Source organism: Oncorhynchus kisutch, linkage group LG1 (assembly GCF_002021735.2).
Source record: "Oncorhynchus kisutch isolate 150728-3 linkage group LG1, Okis_V2, whole genome shotgun sequence".
NCBI lineage: Eukaryota > Metazoa > Chordata > Actinopteri > Salmoniformes > Salmonidae > Oncorhynchus > Oncorhynchus kisutch.
The window spans coordinates 63172271-63190748 of NC_034174.2; the positions used below are offsets into that span (position 1 = coordinate 63172271).

The window sequence follows — 18478 nt, forward strand, 5'->3', positions numbered from 1 at the left end:
GTGTGTGTGAGAGTGCATCTGTGCACGTCAGTGTTCAGCGTGAGAGTGTGTGTTTGAGAGAGTGTGTGTTTGAGAGAGTGTGTGTTTGAGAGAGTGTGTGTTTGAGAGAGTGTGTGTTTGAGAGAGTGTGTGTTTGAGAGAGTGTGTGTTTGAGAGAGTGTGTGTGTGCCAGACATGCACGATGACTTTAATCAACTCAATGTAGCATGGATACACCCAATTAGGTTCAGGCTTGGGCAGCGGGGACCAGAGCAACACTCAGCAGTGAGGCAGAAACGCAACCGTCTGGAGCGAGATGACATCACAGCACCATGACTCAGGACTGGTAGGAGGCACATCTCACTAGTCTAGAGTGGCTTCCTCTCCATCTGAGCCCAGAGAATAGGTGATGTCCATCTGGTATATTTTCACCAGAACAACAGATGTTCCACATCAGTGCAGATGAAGGAAATGAGGTGAGGAAGTCAAGTAAGGCTGTTGAGATGCACCCAGCTATGTACTTTAAGGGAACACCATTTTGTGCAGTGGTTCTCTTTGTATAGGTGCATGTCGGGAGCGAATGACCCCAATCATAGAGACAAGTTCTCAAGCAACCTTTGATTTGATCTATTGACAGACAAGGAAGGGATTATACACAAATACAGTGCCTTCAGAAAGTATTCAGTCCTCTGGACTTTTTCCACATTTTGTTATGTTACAGGTTTATTCTAAAATGGATTTTAAAAAGTATACTCAATTTCCACACAATACCGCATAATGAAAGCGAGTACAGATTTAGATTTTTTTGCACATTTTGTCGAAATAAAAAAACAGAAATTCCTTATTCACATAAGTATTCAGACCCTTTGCAATGAGACTCGAAATTGAGCTCAGGTGCATCATGTTTCCATTTATCTTCCTTGAGATGTTTTTACAACTTGGAGTCCACCTGTGGTAAATTCAATTGATTGGACATGATTTGGAAAGACACACGCCAGGCTATATAAGGTCCCACAATTGACAGTGCATATCAGAGCAAAAACCAAGCCATGAGGTCGAAGGAATTGTCCGTAGAGCTCCGAGACAGGATTACGTAGAGGCACAGATCTGGGGAAGTGTACCAAAACATTTCTGCAGCATTGAAGGTCCCCAAGAACACAGTGGCCTCCATCATTCTTAAAGGGAAGAGGTTTGGAACCACCAAGACTCATCCTAGAGCTTGGTGGTTCCAAACTGAGCAATCGGGGGAGAAGGGCCTTGGTCAGGAAGATGACCATGAACCCGATGATCACTCTGACAGAGCTCCTCTGTGGAGATGGGAGAACCTTCCAGAAGGACAACTATCTCTGCAGCACTCCACCAATCAGGCCTTTATGGTAGAGTGGCCAGACAGAATCCATTCCTCAGTAAAAAGGCACGACAGCTAACATGGAGTTTGCCAAAATGCAACTAAAGGACTCTACGACCATGAGAAACAAGATTTTCTGGTCTGATGAAACCAAGATAAAACTCTTTGGCCTGAATGCCAAGCATCATGTCTGGAGGAAACTGGCACCATCCCTACCGTGAAGCATGGTGGTGGCAGCATCATGCTGTGGGGGTGTTTTTCAGTGGCAGGGACTGGGAGATTAGTCAGGATCGAGGGAAAGATGAACGGAACAAAGTACAGAGAGATCCTTGATGAAAATCTGCCCCAGAGCACTCAGGACCTCAGACTGGGGCGAAGGTTCACCTTACAACAGGACAATGACTCTGAGCACACAGCCAAGACAATTCAGGAGTGGCTTTGGGACAAGACTCTGAATGTCCTTGAGCGGCCCAGCCAGAGCCCAGACTTGAACCCGATCGAACATCTCTGGAGACCTGAAAATAGCTGTGCAGCAATGCTCCCCATCCAACCTGACAGAGCACGAGACGATCGTACTATACTGAAACATGTGCTGCCAGACTCATCGACAGGCATTACGTGAAGTGGCCCTTTCACCAGCAAAGCAATGAACATTCTAAATATTTAAGTAGACGACATGTTCACTAGGTCTGGTTGCGTTTCATTATTTGCAATGAACCCTGTTTAGAGATGACCCCGTTATGGAAATTGGAAATTTTGAGGCATACTTGAATGCAGCACCAAAGTGCATAATAAACATTTACAAGACTGAATAAACACTGTTGTTTTTACCCCTTGTCCTCTGGCTTAAAGGAGCCATGGGAACCCCACACACACCCTCTTCTCTTCACTATACACCTTGTCTTATTATTATTATTATTATTATTATTATTATTATTATTATTATTATTATAAGGGAAAGGGGGATACCTAGTCAGCTGTCCAACTGAATGTATTCAACTGAAATGTGTCTTCCGCATTTAACTCAGAGGTGCAGGGGGCTGTCTTAATCGACATCCACGTCTTTGGCGCCCGGGGAGCAGTGGGTTAACGGACTTGCTCAGGGGCAGAACGACAGATTTTTACCTTGTCAGCTCGGCGATTCGATCCAGCAACCTTCCGGTTACTAGTCCAATGACCTAACCACTAATATACTATTTAGCAGACTTACAGTCATGCGTGCATGTTTGTTTAATGTATGGCTGGTGCCGGGTATCGAACCCTCTATGCTGGCGTTGCAAGCACCCTGCTCTGCCAACAAAATATACATTTTTATTTTCTCTTCTCATTTTATTCTCTTATTCTATTCTCATCTGACTGGTCAGTCCTTGGAACCCACAGTTCTTCAGACCTAGAGAACCACGGGGTGTGCAGGTTTTTGTGCTGGCCCAGTGATTAGGTGACGGAATGTGTTAGTGCTGGGCTGGAATAAAAGCCTGCCCTGCTCAAACGCCCTGTGGGTCTCTAGGACCAGTGATTGAAGAACAACTTCTGGCAGGATGAGAGGCGCACTGTGCTCAATGCAAATAATATGCATATATACAGTACATCACAATATAGAAGATTCATTTCGTACTTCTGCTACAGGCTTTGCACGATTCATTCTTGTTCCAATAAAACTGTTAGAGTAGGAATGAGTAGTGTTTTTATGACTTCATATTTCACTCTCACGAAGTAAAGGAAAATGTATGACTAAACAGCCACGATTGTTTCCATATACAATATATAAAAGCCTATGGAAATGTTTACATTTGACATCTTAGTCATTTAGCAGATGCTCTTATCCAGAGCAATTTACAGTAAGTAGTGAATACATTTTCTGTACTGGTCCCCCGCAGGAATCAAACCCACAACCCTGGTGTTGCAAGCACCATGCTCTACCAACTGAGCCACACATTCAACAAAATATATATATTTTTTTACCTTTATTTTACTAGGCAAGTCAGTTAAGAACAAATTCTTATTTTCAATGACGGCCTAGGAACAGTGGGTTAACTGCCTGTTCAGGGGCAGAACGACAGATTTTGTACCTTGTCAGCTCGGGGATTTGAACTTGCAACCTTTCGGTTACTAGTCCAATGCTCTAACCACTAGGCTACCCTGCCGCCCCAGGGTAGCCTAGTGAAGAGTTTATATCCACACGTTTCACATCTGCTTATGGGTACATTCATGTGAGTTTTTCCTTTACAAAACGCTATCTACAGTATATTTTTTTTATGGAATGGAATGTTCATATCCTGTATATTTGATTGTGATATGTGGTTGTCTCACCTAGTTATCTTAAGATGAATGCACTAACTAAGTCGCTCTGGAGAAGAGCATCTACTAAATGACTAAAATGTCAAATGTAAATGTTGTACATACAGTACATATCACATTTTACTGTATAGAAATATTGATGCCACAAATGTATAATTTGTACATTTCTTTATTAAAAATGTAGTTATTTGTTACATTTCACTGTGTAAAACCTAGCGGTACTACTTATTTCTCTGAGCGTGTGAAATGCTGAAATGAAACCAAGTGATTTCCAAAAACACAAGGCCTGTAGCTGTCAAACGGGGGAAAGATTACCAGGAGCTGGCTTTCATACTCAAAAACAACGCTGTGTATCGTTTTTGCTGCAAGCTCTTTCCTATAAGACTACAAAACAATAAAATGATTAAGTGGAGAGAACTTGATCTGCGCCTAAGTCAGGGACAGACTCTTGACCAGGCACAAATGACCATTTGGGAGGCTGAAAGAAAGAGATGGCGGGATGTCCTTACACATTTAATAAGTATCATCCAGTCTCTGGCTGAAAGAAACCTAGCATTCAGAGGTTAATCAGACAAACTTTTCCAACCAGATAATGGAAAGTCCCTAAAAGAGGTTGAATTACTGGCAAAATTTGACCAGGTTATGAAAAATCATCTCAGCAAAATGAAAGATGGAGAGACACATGCTCATTACCTTGGGAAGTGCACACAGAATGAGCTGATACAGATTGTGAGTGACAAGATTCTGGAAGCAATAGTGACTCAAGTAAGAGATTCAAAGTACTTCTCTATAATCTTGGACTGTACACCTGACATTAGTCACCGGGAGCAAATGGCCATTATTCTGAGAAGCATGGCTTTAAAGGGAAAGCCAGAGATCAAGGAACACTTCCACGGCTTTGTGAATGTTGAGGTTACAACAGGCTTGAATCTGTCCACTGTCAACTTAGATAAGCTGAATGAGCTGAAGATTCCATTTGAAGATTGCAGAGGGCAAGCTTATGACAATGGGGCCAACATGAAGGGCAAGCTCCAAGGAATACAAACCAGACTGCTCAGTAAAAATTCCAGAGCCGTGTTCGTCCCATGTGGAGCACATACACTAAACCTTGTCATTGCACATACTCTAGACCTTGTCATTGCACTTACTCTAGACCTTGTCATTGCAGATGCTGCTAAATCGTCAAATGATGCAGCTGGGTTTGTGCCAAAGCTCTTCACCTTCTTTTCAGCTGGCACACAAAGATGGAGCGTTTTGAAGAAACACATGAAAATAACCGTGAATTCATTTAGTGACACGAGATGGGAGAGTAGGCTCCAAAGTGTTCATGCAATCCGTTATCAGGCTTCTGAGGTTCAGGAGGCATTACTGGAAGCCAGACAGACGATCAACAATCCTGTGGCCAAAGTGAAGGCACAAGCACTCGCAGATAAAGTTGGGTCCTACCACTTCTTGATTTGATGTGTCGTATGGTGTGAGATACTGACAAAGACAAACAAGGTGAACAAGCTCCTCCAATCTGCCTCAATGCAGTTGTATACCACAGTGAATTTAATCTCAAATGAAAAGGGCTCCCGCAGTACCGTACATACCTGGAAACTGGATTCTCTGAGGTCCAGACAACAGCCAAAAGCATGTGTGAATAAATGAATGTGGAGGCTGTTCTGAAAGAGAAGGGACTGAGAATTCAGCAAGAGGTTTTCCCGCCGGTAGAACCAGTGACTGATGCACCGAAGAATCTTGAAGTCAACGACTTCAACATTGTGGTCGACTCTGCTGTAACATCCACGGATGAGAGATTTGAAACACTCAACCAAGTGAAAACCAAATATGGAGTGCTGCTGACCTTCAGCACTGCCTCTCAGATGTCCAGTGAATCTTTAAAGGCTCACCGCATGGAAGTTGAAAACACTAACCTTCAGAGACGACGGTGACCTCAGTGGAATGGATCTGGCAAACGAGATTCAGAATGGACCTGATCTGCCATCAGATAAGATGACCCACTGCCTTTTGAGCTGCTTTTTCCTTTCTATTGTGAGAACAACCTGGAGGAACTATATCCTAACCTTTGGACGGCCCTAAGAATTGCAGTCACCCTACCAGTAGCATCATAAGAGAGAAGCTTTTCAAAAATGAAAGCTCATCAAAAGCTAGCCGAGGTCTTCTGTGTCACAGGAACGTATGAGTGGCCTGGCCATCATGAGCATAAATCACGACGTGGGGAAACGCATGTCCTACGACGACGTCATTGATGACTTTGCCTGGAGAAAGTGCAGAGGAGGAATGTCTGAATTAATATCTTACCATCAAAACATTCAAATGTTTACACACTTAGGAACTTAAGATTGCATGGCAGAAGTGCATGTGTAAATGACTGCTTAACTAACTAACTGACATACTTTCTCAATTTCCTCCAGACAGTCCAGATAGACTGGTGCTGATGCTGATGCAGAAAATGCCCAGGCTGTAGAGGGAACCAAAGTTAATCACACAGATGTATAGGTTTTATTTGACTATTTGGAGACACATAGCTGCAGCCATAGCCGATAGGATTACGTTTACATTGTATAGACAAAGCTAATTGTTTAATATTATGAGGATTGGACTAATTGCCAGGCAGCAGAGCCAAAGCTCAGGTGCTATATTTTATCATTTTATATTTTCTACAATTTCTTATTTATGTTCATGTTAATATTCACCTATCTTAAGATACTACAGACAATATTTGATTCAATGAATATTGTTTGTTTATACCTCAGTCTGTTTTAGAGCAAACTGTTTTAAAGGAGGGAGGACTGTAGTGCGAGCACTGGGGTGTCAGTGTGACTGTGTGGCAATGGCAAATGGTTTACATGGCTCAGGCAGGAGGGCCCCTTAGCAGAATTCTGCTTAGGTCCCCATGGAGGTTCGGGACCGGCTCCGAGTGAGAAAATAAGCATTAGCTCAATAACATTGTTTTGAAAGTATTCACAAGTAGTCTATTAACATTGTACATACAGGAATTGATAACCAGATCACTCCATATATACATGTATATAACAACCATGATGACTGATATGAGGTTATATTCCCACCACATCAGTAGATGGTAGTAATGAGTAATATATCATGTTCATTCAATGTCTTGCTTTCATTTAGTGCCGTTTGATCAAGTAGCCTGCATATGACAGTGGATCATAATAATTAGCTCTGTGTGGTATGAGGAACCTCATTAGCCATACAGACTCAATGATCTGACACCGTTCATTTGTGTGGGAGGGACAAAAGAGACATTCAGCCTCGCACCCTGTGCATTGAGGCATTGGCGGTGTCCAAAAGGGCAACCTATTTCCTAAATAGTGCACTACTTTTGAACAGAGCCCCTGGTCAAAAGCAGTGCACTATACAGGGAATAGGGTGCCATTTGGGAAGCAGATATTTTTTTATTTAAATGATTCAAACAAGAGGCTCATTAAAGCAACCTCATTAACAACATGTATTAAACTTGTTGACCCCCCCCCCACAATCTTCCTCAGCTACACTGAATTAATGGGGCTTCTGTAGTCTAGTTAGCCTGGGTCTCGTTCATGAATGTAATTCTATGTGACGGTTATCAGAAGCTCCAGTGGAGCAGCGCAGGCGCCAATGACTGTGCTGAGAGAGAGAAATATATAAATGAGAGAAAGAGAGAAGAGGGGGAGACAGTGTGTGTGTGAGTGTGTGTGTGTGTGTGTGTGAGTGAGAGAGAGAGATGAGAGCGCAGAGAAAGAGAAAGAGGAGAAAGCGGAAGAGAGGAGAAAGAGAGCGCGGGAAAGAGAAAGAGAAAGTGAGGAAAGAGAGGTCATGGGTTTTCATTTGGCTAAAGGAGCAGGGACATCAGCACCCTCCACTCCGCTGTACATGTCAACACTAAAAGAACGAGAGAGTGTGTGCTAAGCACAAAAATGTTGTTTCGAATTTCCAGCGCTCGGTGTGTGAGCCACAATCTCTTTGGAACGTCTGACACAGAGTGGAGGCTGCTGAGGGGAGGATGGAATGGCATGGCATCATGGAATGGCATCAAACACATGGAAACCATGTGTTTGTTGTATTTGATACCATTCCATCTAATTCCGCTCCAGCCATTACCACAAGCCCGTCTTTCCCAATTAAGATACCACCAACCTCCTGTGGTCTGGCATGCAAGCGCAGGGGCATGTGCTACTGAGAGCGCACGCTGGTATTCGACTCCGTTGGGGGCGAGGGGTGAAAAGGAGGAGAGGGGGGTTGGAGTGTGCCAGAGTCGGGCATGATTACATCATAGAGACATGGGCGGCTAGCAGGCTACATTTACCGTCAGGCATTTACCGTTCATATACTAGGGAGGTAGGAAGGATGGGTCCTTCATGACTCAGCCACTGGCTCTCTCAGGCAGCATCCCCAATGACAACCTATTCCCTATATAGTGCACTGTTTTGAGACCAAGACTCGATGGCTGCGTTCACACAGGCATCCCAATTAAGATTTTCTTCCCCCACTAATTGCTCATTCGACCAATGACATCAGATATGTTCACATCTGATCGGTAAAAATACCAATTAGTGAAAAAAAAAGATCAGAATTGGTCTGCCTGAGTAAACAAAGCCTATGTATTACCCCGAGTAGTACACTATGTAAGGAATAGGGTGCCATTAGGAATGCAGACACTGTGTTTCATCTCCATGGCCCTGTAGGGGGACCAGGAAGTCCATGCATTATTAATGGTGATGGGGAAAAAATTGATAGTTACATATCGGGATATTATTTCTGACGATATAGCGTATCGCTTTATTTTTGTGCTGGTTGCCTGTACCTGAACCAAAACTCCAGTATTTTTCCTTCATACTTTGTTATCAATTAGGGACCGAATTGTATTTCCATGACTGATCAAATCTATTTTATTCATGGCTCTCTCTCGTCTCTCTGCAGCAGACATATGGTGAGCAATATGTTTGGAACATCGAATAAAATCACAGTCTTGAATCGCAATACATATCATATCGCCAAATAAGTATGGTGATATCATATTGTTAGGTTCCTGGCAATTCCCAGCCCTAATTATTAACCAAACTTGTTCTGCAAAACACTACACATACTTGCCAAGCCTCTGTTGGCAACAAAGAGCAGAGTGGTCAAATGAAACCATTTTGAAGCAGTTAACTGCACTAATCTAGCTAATTAACCCTCAATGTGCCTCCGGGAAAACATAGCCCTCATGCTCAAGTGGAAAGGGTGGTATTTGGAGATTGGTTGATGCGAGCGCAACAGTTTTTCATTAGTCCTTTACAGTACACTTTGCCATAGGAACCTATTCTTCAGTATGTTTGCTTTTCCATATTGCTGAAGTGCTCTAAGTTAGACATAGTCAGGGCTAGCGTCCCAAATGGCACCCTATTCCTTATTTAGTGCACCACTTCTGACCAGAGCCCTATGGAAAGTAGTGCACAGTATAGGAAATAGGGTCACATTTGGGAGAGAACCATGGTTTATGCTCATAGTATTCACCCTTTATTTTGGATTCTGCCCACCTAGCAATTCGGTTGCTAGGGAAAACTGCACATAGCGCTAACATGTGCAGCGAATCTATCCCGGCTGAGCAATTCACATTGTACAACCTCTCTGCGTGCCAAATGGCACCCTATTCCCTATATAGTGCACTATATGGGCCCTGTTCAAAAGTAGTGCACTATATAGGCAATGGGGTGCCATTTGGGATGCGTATCCCATGTGGAATGGGCTAAATTATTAAGATGTGGGCATTTCGCGAGGCTAACGTTGGCTCGTGGCGGTCATTACGGCTACATTAGCAGACTCAAAAATCAACGCACACTTTTTGTTTGAATGCATCCTGGAAGCCCATGAACCAGAGACACTTTTCAGTAGGAACAGTGCTTTTCTTACATTATGTAACTCAACCATCTGTTACTGTAATGCTGAGAAATGTGGCCACAGATAACTGATTTGCTCATAACATATCTGATAGGATGCCCTAGATCTGAAGTCACTATGGGGGTCGGTAAGCTGGTTGGTAAGCTGGTCCTAGATCTGTGACTAATGACAACTTCTGCCCTAATAAGTTCATAAAGTTGGATTACTATAATTGACATGAACATATATCTGGAATGCTGACAAAATGGAGAGTTACCTGCTGCCCTTATCATAACCCCTCTAAGCCCCACTAGCAAAGACAATCCCTTAGCACAGGGGTGTCAAACTCATTCCATGGACGACCTGGCGCAGGGTCTCCCGAGCTCGGTCCTTGGGATCCAAAAGGGGTGCATGTTTTGTTTTTCACCCTAGCACTCCACAGCTGATTCAAATAATCAACTGATCATCAAGCTTTGATCATCTGAATCAGCTGTGTTACGCCATGCCCAAACCGGACACGCGCCATCGTGCGCAAAATAATTTTGTCCAAACGCAATCATGACACGCAGGTTGAAATATCAAAACAAACTCTGTACCAATTATATTAATTTGGGGACAGGTCGAAAAGCATTAAACATTTATGCCAATTTAGATAGCTAGCTTGCTGTTGCTAGCTAATTTGTCCTGGGATATAAACATTGGGTTGTTATTTTACCTGAAATGCACAAGGTCCTCTACTCCAACAATTAATCCACACATAAAACGGTCAACCCGAATCGTTTCTAGTCATTGCTCCTCCTTCCAGGCCTCTTTTTCTTCTTTGGACTTTATATTTCCTAAAAAGGTGCATTACCACAACCAACCTCGGTTCCTCTTTCAATCACCCACATGGGCATATGTTCCTAAAAATCAATGAGGAGATGGCATGTGGGTATATGCTTCTAAAAACTAATGAGGAGATGGCACGTGGGTATATGCTTCTAAAAACCAATGAGGAGATGGCATGTGGGTATATGCTTCTAAAAACCAATGAGGAGATGGCATGTGGGTATATGCTTCTAAAAACCAATGAGGAGATGGCATGTGGGTATATGCTTCTAAAAACCAATGAGGAGATGGCATGTGGGTATATGCTTCTAAAAACTAATGAGGAGATGGGAGATGCGGGACGTGCAGCACGTTCTGCGTCACAAATATTCTATTTTAGTGCCTGGCAACGCAGACGATCGTTGGCGCGCGCGAGTAGCTTGGGTGAAATGATTAAATAACGTGCATGTGTACATTTATTTAGCAATGCTCGCGCATGCGAACGGTGTGGTCAGCAATCAAGTACAAGGGAGGAGCGAAAACCCACAGACACACAGCCCTCGGTGTAATGACTTTGACACATGTGCACGTACTACTTTCTTTAGAGCTTGGGTGTCAGCCGCGGGGCGTTCTACTGAATGCAGCGGACGGCTGAGGAGTTTGAATGACACATCTCCAGGTGGCCCCGTAACTGGAGAAGGCCATGAGAGGGAGAAAGAAGTTGAGTCCCAAATGGCATCACATTGCCTATATCGTGCACTATTTTGGACCAGGGCTCTGGTCAAAACTAGTGCACTCTATAGGGAATAGGATGTGTTTTGGGATGCAACCAGTCAGAGTTGTGCTGCTAGGCCAGGCTAGTGTACCTTCACACCTAACGTGCTAGGAGGCCACACTCCCACAGAGGAAAGTACTAGGAGTCACTCTTCATCCACTGCTTTGGCATCTAAGTGGTGATCCAAGTAACATTTATTCAGGAGAGATTTATGCAGTAAATAATTCAACACAGATGCTGAAGGTTAATGTAATATCTTTTCATGTGATGAAAAGAGTACCAAGTATGACACTGGTGTGGGTTGTCATTTAGTTAGACTACTGGGGCCAGTCAAAAGTATTAAATCATGGGGGATCTCCCCATGTCCCGGCTCTTAACAGGGAGTAAACGAGTGTACACTTCGGAGTGGACCTGGAAATGTCCTCGAGTGATATAATGACTGGGACAAAGTGACCCCTCAGAAAATAAAATGTGGTATATTGAGGTGAAACGAGGTAAGCTGGCCATCAGCTGGTATGATTCATCCAGAGAGCCCTGTTCATTATCCGACTTCCTGCCAGAGTGAGAGATTAAAGTAGACGTGTCCAAAGTCACTGAACTTGAAGTGACCGGTTGCGTTCACTAGGCATCAAATTGAGAAGAGTCCAGGTGGTCATTTTGTTTTCCATTTCAGAACGCACCGTTTTAAATGGAAAGTTATTGTCAGGTGTTTGAAAGTAGAGTACAGAGCCAACTTCTTTATGATACCAAACCAAAAGAACTCTGCCAAAATTCAATTCCTACAACTTCAAGCCAAAAAAACTAGCCTGACTGGCCTCCCAATACACAGAGCAAGGTGATGTATGATACTACAGCTCTGGGCCTCCACACACAATGATCTCCTGTCAGACAAGGAGCAGACTCATTCTTCTTCCTTAATGGTCAGCCCCGGTCAACGAGACAAGGACGTTCGGTCCGTCCTGCAAGGCTGTCACTTTGAGAGTAGCCATATACTTAGCCTGCGTCCCAAAAGGCACCCTACACCAACATATTTATACACTATATGGTAATAGGGTGTCGTTTGGGACGCAGGCTTGGAAGAGATTTGCCTTGGCGGTGCCCCCTTTCGCTAGGGGTGCATTTTGGGAGGGGTACATTGACAGAAGCTTAGGGACCCTGAGAGTGGAGAGGCGGTGAGAACATGAGGGGTAGAGGGTGGGGTACGGCTACTTACGTCTGTGTCGGGACCCTTATCCGCACCGGGGCAAGAGAACGTGACAAACTCATGGCACCTCTTGTGGACCACGAAACAGCAAACTGCAGAGAGAGAGAGAGAGAGAGAAGAAGAGTGAGTCAACTTGATTTGTTTTACTGTATCATAGCTTTAGCAGATCTAAATTAGCCTGAAGTCTTGCAAGACATACAACAGACACCACTAAGAGCAGAGCGGGGGAAAAACAATGTCTGGCTAATCATCTCTCCAGATGGCTTGTACAGCCTATGGCAGCCAAAGTACTGTACCACTACCACTGGCTCGCAGGCCTTACGGGCGCACAAAAACACACACAACGGCACGGCACAGAGCTCCGCATTCTCACAGCCTCATTGAGTACACCCAGTGTTTGGCTACACTAGCACCACATTGGAAACCGAGCTGAGCTCAGACACTGGGGGATAATAGTGGTGGTGGAGCTGAGTGTATTGGCTGCTTGAATAATAGATAGTCTCTGATGGCTCTGTCTTTTAGCTTGGCTACAGATTGCTGTGCCGATAGATCGCTCAGAATTGTAGCTATAGCTTTTGTCTCCGTCTAGCTCTTTCTCTCGCTCCGAACTGTAGTATACTGAACAAAAATATAAATGCAACATGTACAGTGTTGGTCCCATATTTCATGGGAAAATTCAAAATAAATGTTGTTCGCTCTATGCTAAATGTTGTTCGCTCTATGCTAAATGTTGTTCGCTCTATGCTAAATGTTGTTCGCTCTATGCTAAATGTTGTTCGCTCTATGCTAAATGTTGTTCGCTCTATGCTAAATGTTGTTCACTCTATGCTAAATGTTGTTCGCTCTATACTAAATGATGCCACTGTAGATCAATAGCATTTATGCACCGCAGTTAACAGCTACCACTAATAATTGTTACCCCTTTGACCTTTTCATGACCCAATCATGACCCAATTACTCAATAGCAACGTGTAGGTTACGTTATAGTAGCAAATGGTGAGAGGGTGGGTAACAACGTACTAAAGAGGTTTTTACACCATTATCACAATTTCTGTAGTAGCAATTTTCACAAACCTCTAAGTAGAATGGTGCAACGTGTCCACTCAAAGCTAGGCTTCTTTTAGCTTTCAAACCAACATATAGGCCTACTGATCAACAGAACCAGCCTAGCGGAGAATCGACCGGGCCTACATTTATTCAGGGAGTCTGATCTGGCTGAAACAAAGTACGCATCAAGGCCAATGTCTCACGTTAACATTAATGGTGGCCAAATCAATATCAACAACCATGTCCCTTCTCACCACCTCCCACCCCTGAGATACTGGCTTGTCAATACCCCCGCGAGACCACAACCCATAACTTATATGATCACAGCCACCCACATGAAAGCAGTCACGCCATAGATCCAAATGGTCAATAACTGCCATAAATCTGCAGTATAGCCGGCAAATGGTCTGAAGTATCCAGATCATTACGAACTGCCACATGACGCCACAGAGTGTTATCAGCGAGTAAACAGTGAGTATGGTTGCAACAAACCAACGCGCAATAAAAATGACCGCTCAAATTCTATCCCTTACTCACAATTATTTGGTTCCTGAATCACGTCACGTAATGATACACAGGAGGTAGACAATTTTCATTTGCGTGGCACAACTTGCTGTGAGGCCGAGAAGGAAGACAGTGCACTGTCAGGCCCCAGCAGTCAGAGAGATATACAGTGGTCTGTAATCGCTAATAAATGCAGAGGAAGATGTGAACTATGGTCTCTGAGGGATTAAAAACGTCCATAATAATGAGACACATTAGACTAAAGTCTCGCAGCAGTTCAGTGGATGTCTATTCTATTTCGGTGCTCCCAAACTGCTCTGAGAAGTGTGTGGAACCTGCTGCTCCAGAAGAAATTGGGTCATTCTGAACAATAGGGAACATTGCTGTTCAGCTAAGACGGCAAAAAAAGCACATGACCCAACCTATAACCTGCCCTGAAGTGATCGTTTCTTTATGAGACTTTCCTCGCTAGTGGTTGAAAGAGAAAGGTCAAAGGGCAGAAGGCTAAAGAGGTTACGGCTACATCTCCATGGATACAGGCCCTGGTGGCCTTATTAGAGGGGCTATCTGCCGGTGAAACGAGATCCACTGTTCTCCTACAGGCTGAAAGGAGCACTTACTGTAGGGCCTCACCACTCATCCATCACCACCGCCATTTTTGAGCAACAGTCTCTTTAAGGGCCTAAAGAACAGACAAGCCTTAATGCAACTGCACTGTTGCCATAGGTTAATGCGATCAATTTTGTAGACTTGTAAATACAGGGGGACTGTATTGAGTGATGATTAAAAGCTAATAGCAGGACCTTATTAATCAGGCTTTCATGGTTCTATGAGATGGTATGAGCTGAGCATGCAATAGCTGTACTTGGATCAGTGAAACTGTCAATGGCTGTGAATCACTATACAGTTCCTGAATCAGGAGCAATGTGGACAAAGTGGTGGATTTGCACAACTGCACTTGGATCAGAACAAGAAGTACAGCTAAAGGGATAGTTCACCCAAATTATGAAATAGCACATTGGTTTCCTTACCCTGTAAGCAGTTTCTGGACAAGGTATGACAGCAAGCCATGCTTTGGGTTTATTTCCCTGGCACTGTTTCCAAATGCTAACGTTCTAGCATTTGTGGCACAAATCCCATCCATGTCCTGGTAGCGTTATTAGCATGTTTTGTACAACATATCCAAACCCAACCGAAAGTCACTTATATGTGATTTGAACATGATACGTGAAAAACGCTTACATCTGAACTGTAACTTGAATGGGAGTCATGGTACCAATATTATAATTTTGAGGATTTGGAAACAGTGCCAGGGACCCTTAAGAAGTTCTGTTCAATTTACGCCTAAAATGACATACCCAAATCTAACTGCCTGTAACTCTGGCCCTGAAGCAGGGATATGCATATTCCTGGTACCATTTGAATGGAAACACTGAAGTTTGTGTAAATGTGAAAGGAATGTAGGAGAATATAACAATAGATCTGGTAAAAGATAATACAAAGAAAAGAAAAAAAACATTATTTTGTATTTTTTTGTACCATCATCTTTGAAATGCAATAGAAAGGCCATAATGTATTATTCCAGTCCAGGTGCAATTTCGATTTTGACCACTAGATGGCAGCAGTGTATGTGCAAAGTTTTAGACTGATCCAATGAACCATTGCATTTCTGTTCAAAATGTTGTATCAAGATTAATAACGTTTCATGTTCAAAACTGTGCACTCTACTCAAACAATAGCAAGGTATTCTTTCACTGTAATAGCTAGTGTAAATTGGAAAGTGCAGTTAGATTAACAGGAATGTAAGCTTTCTGCCAATATCAGATATGTCTATGTCCTGGGAAATGTTCTTGTTACTTACAACCTCATGCTAATCATATTAGCCTACATTAACTCAACTGTCCTGTGGACGGGACACCGATCCCGAAGAGGTTTTTAACCAAAGCATGGATTGTTGACAAACATTGTCCATGGACTGCTTACGGGGTAAGGAAACCAACATGAACGATCCCTTTAACAACTGTAGACTGATCACTTTTAGGCTGTACCTAGATCAGAAATAACGGACTCACAAAGATAGCGAGACTTTGTTGGACCTGGTGAGGTTTCATAAGGTTTTGCTTCCACAGGGAGAAGGAGATGAGCTGGTGAAAACGGCATTAGAAGAGCAGAGAGAGAAAATGTCATGTTGACTTTTAATGAAGGGTCTCGCTGTGATCTCATTATCATCAATTATGGAGGGGCCACAATGCAATGTGGATTTGACAATAAATACTTATTACATCTTCAAAAAACCCTCCAGCAGCAGAACAAGGGGTAATTATCTGAATGATAATGTCTCTCTTTCCATGCAATCGATCCTGACTCCTATCAAACCATGCCCATGCTAATGTTATGGCGAATGGTTGCAATTCAGAGACGTTCTTTTGTCATTCCGTGCTGTAGAATGAAGATTGAGAAGGATTCGAGAATGGAAATGTGCTTGGGATCTGGAATAAGGGATCAAGATATGTAGACATCAGCGCATTGACTTGATTATGAAGTATGTGTCAGAATAATACGATTGCGAGAGGCGAGGGTTTTACAGTCGACCTTCGGCAAGCAAGGCATCCCATTGCCGGCTCTAACAGCAGGCTGTTCAACGTCACTCCGGCTCAGTCACTCCACTGTTTATTTTAGTTTAGAACAGTATGAGGAACATGCAAACAAAAAGAGGTTTGTTGAAAACTGCCGGTACGAGGCAGCATGTTTTTTGTTTTGTCTATGTACTTTTAGTTAGAACATTTGGGTGAGTTTGACCATAACAAGTGTAATTGCAATAATTATATTGATTTACAATAACCACCCTTTAAGTTGCACAAATGTGCTGGTTCTAATGGTGAGGTGAGCCTCCTAATACAAGTCTACTGAACTCTAGCTGAAGGCTTGATAGTCACTTCTGTGTCGTGCTCTTGAGTGGTGGACATGAGAACGTGTTGAAGAGCAGAACGCCCTGCCTCTAACCCGACTGTGTCAGGTCTTCCATGTCACGCCAAAGAGACTGAAAAATCAAGGACAGGGGAGCGGGACAGTCGGTCACCACACCAGGGAGAGAGGGAGTCTGGAGACCTGAACCTCCAATCGAGGTGGCAGTGAATCAACTTCGACCCAGACATGGATAGTCAGAGGGTGGGTGGAGGAGACAGGGGATAGGAGGGAAGTGACATTGGTAGAATGCTGCTTTCATCATAAACCAACCCGAGAGGCCATAAATAAGGAAACTACCATAACGCTGAAACACTAGGCACAATAATGCAGAGTACTCAGCTATAATGGACCAAATAATCATTTTCAAATCATACAGTAATTCTAAGAGATTCAAATCGGTTTTATTTTATTTCGTGTGGTGCGTATTATGGCCTCAACTGTCTATTGTCTGTAATAATTTGCATTGCAACGCGGCGAAACCACAACCATTAAGACAATGACAACAATTATGATCACCATAGCAACGATAACGATACAAATGATAATGGTGATAATAATAATAATGATGAAAGGATAATAATAATAATAATATGATGATGATGATGAAGGCTGTCAGCGGTCAGGTTAGAATAATATCATCAACTCACAGATCCAGAAGTGGAAAGGGTGGCAATATTTCCCCAAATCTACTCCTCTCTGATATAATATAAACCGTGGCCTGAGTGGATGACAGGAATAACCATCCATCATGTTAAGTAACGTCGTGGAGGAGTTATAAAACTGGAGAAATAAATGAATTCAGACATCATTGTGTCGTGTGATTGATTCCCCCTCAAGTCTGGCCAACTCCAATATTTCTGTTTCTATGGGAAATAGGGAGAAGAAGCGATGGGTTATAGATTTGGCTGGGCCATCTCAGTGGTTGTAATAGTATAGATTAAGTCAAAAAAAGCTTCTTCACAAAGTGCATTTCTCAATAAATTATTTTGCTAGGATTGTCTGGGAGTGGTCTGAGTGGGGAGGGGAAAACTGAAAACTGTTATTGGCGGAGAGGTTTGGAACTTTCTTTCTTATTGGATATCACCAGGCAGGCCAAAACTCCATCACATCAAAACAGGCTGAAATTTCAGCCACTTTTCTTTCCAAACAGCTCTTACACTACAAGGGCATTATCATAATTTTCACAATTACACAGTATTATTCCAACATTATAGTGTGGAAATATACAAAACACTTGGAAATCACATTTTTTGACCGCATGGGACCTTTAAAATCATTGTTACAAACTTGATCGAGAATTATGTTGGATATACAGTCTCCCTACAGCTATTTTCTGCATCAACACTCATAATGCAAATCCCTCTATGTTCAGCTTCTTATTGAAAACCTATAATTTACTGTGGCTTGAAGTCATACTCAATGAAAATCATAAATTTCCAACATAATACACCAACATACTGACTGGACCGCAGTAGGTATTTAATCAGATATCTCCCAAACATAGATTTCTCAGAAGCTTGTTAGATGGGTAATTGCAATAAAATAATAAAGCCCTCTATCGTCTTCATCTGTAAAAAAAAAAAAAAAAAAACTTCAGGCGTTTGGGTCATAAAGCTGAAATAGTAGGTCTGTTAGAGCATAGCATAGCTTCAGTGACTTTTATAACCCAGAACTACTGCAGCTT

The 18478-nt window shown here is 42.9% G+C and overlaps 1 protein-coding gene across 2 annotated transcripts in view; it reads right to left on the reverse strand.

Annotated features, from left to right (window-relative positions):
- Window positions 1-18478, reverse strand: part of LOC109889555 (protein kinase C alpha type) — a 195153-nt gene that overhangs the window by 109382 nt on the left and 67293 nt on the right. For both annotated transcript variants that reach the window (XM_020481062.2, XM_020481071.2), the window contains exon 3: window positions 12286-12368. In XM_020481062.2, the coding sequence (XP_020336651.1) occupies window positions 12286-12368 (83 nt within the window). The remainder of the gene's footprint in view (window positions 1-12285; window positions 12369-18478) is intronic.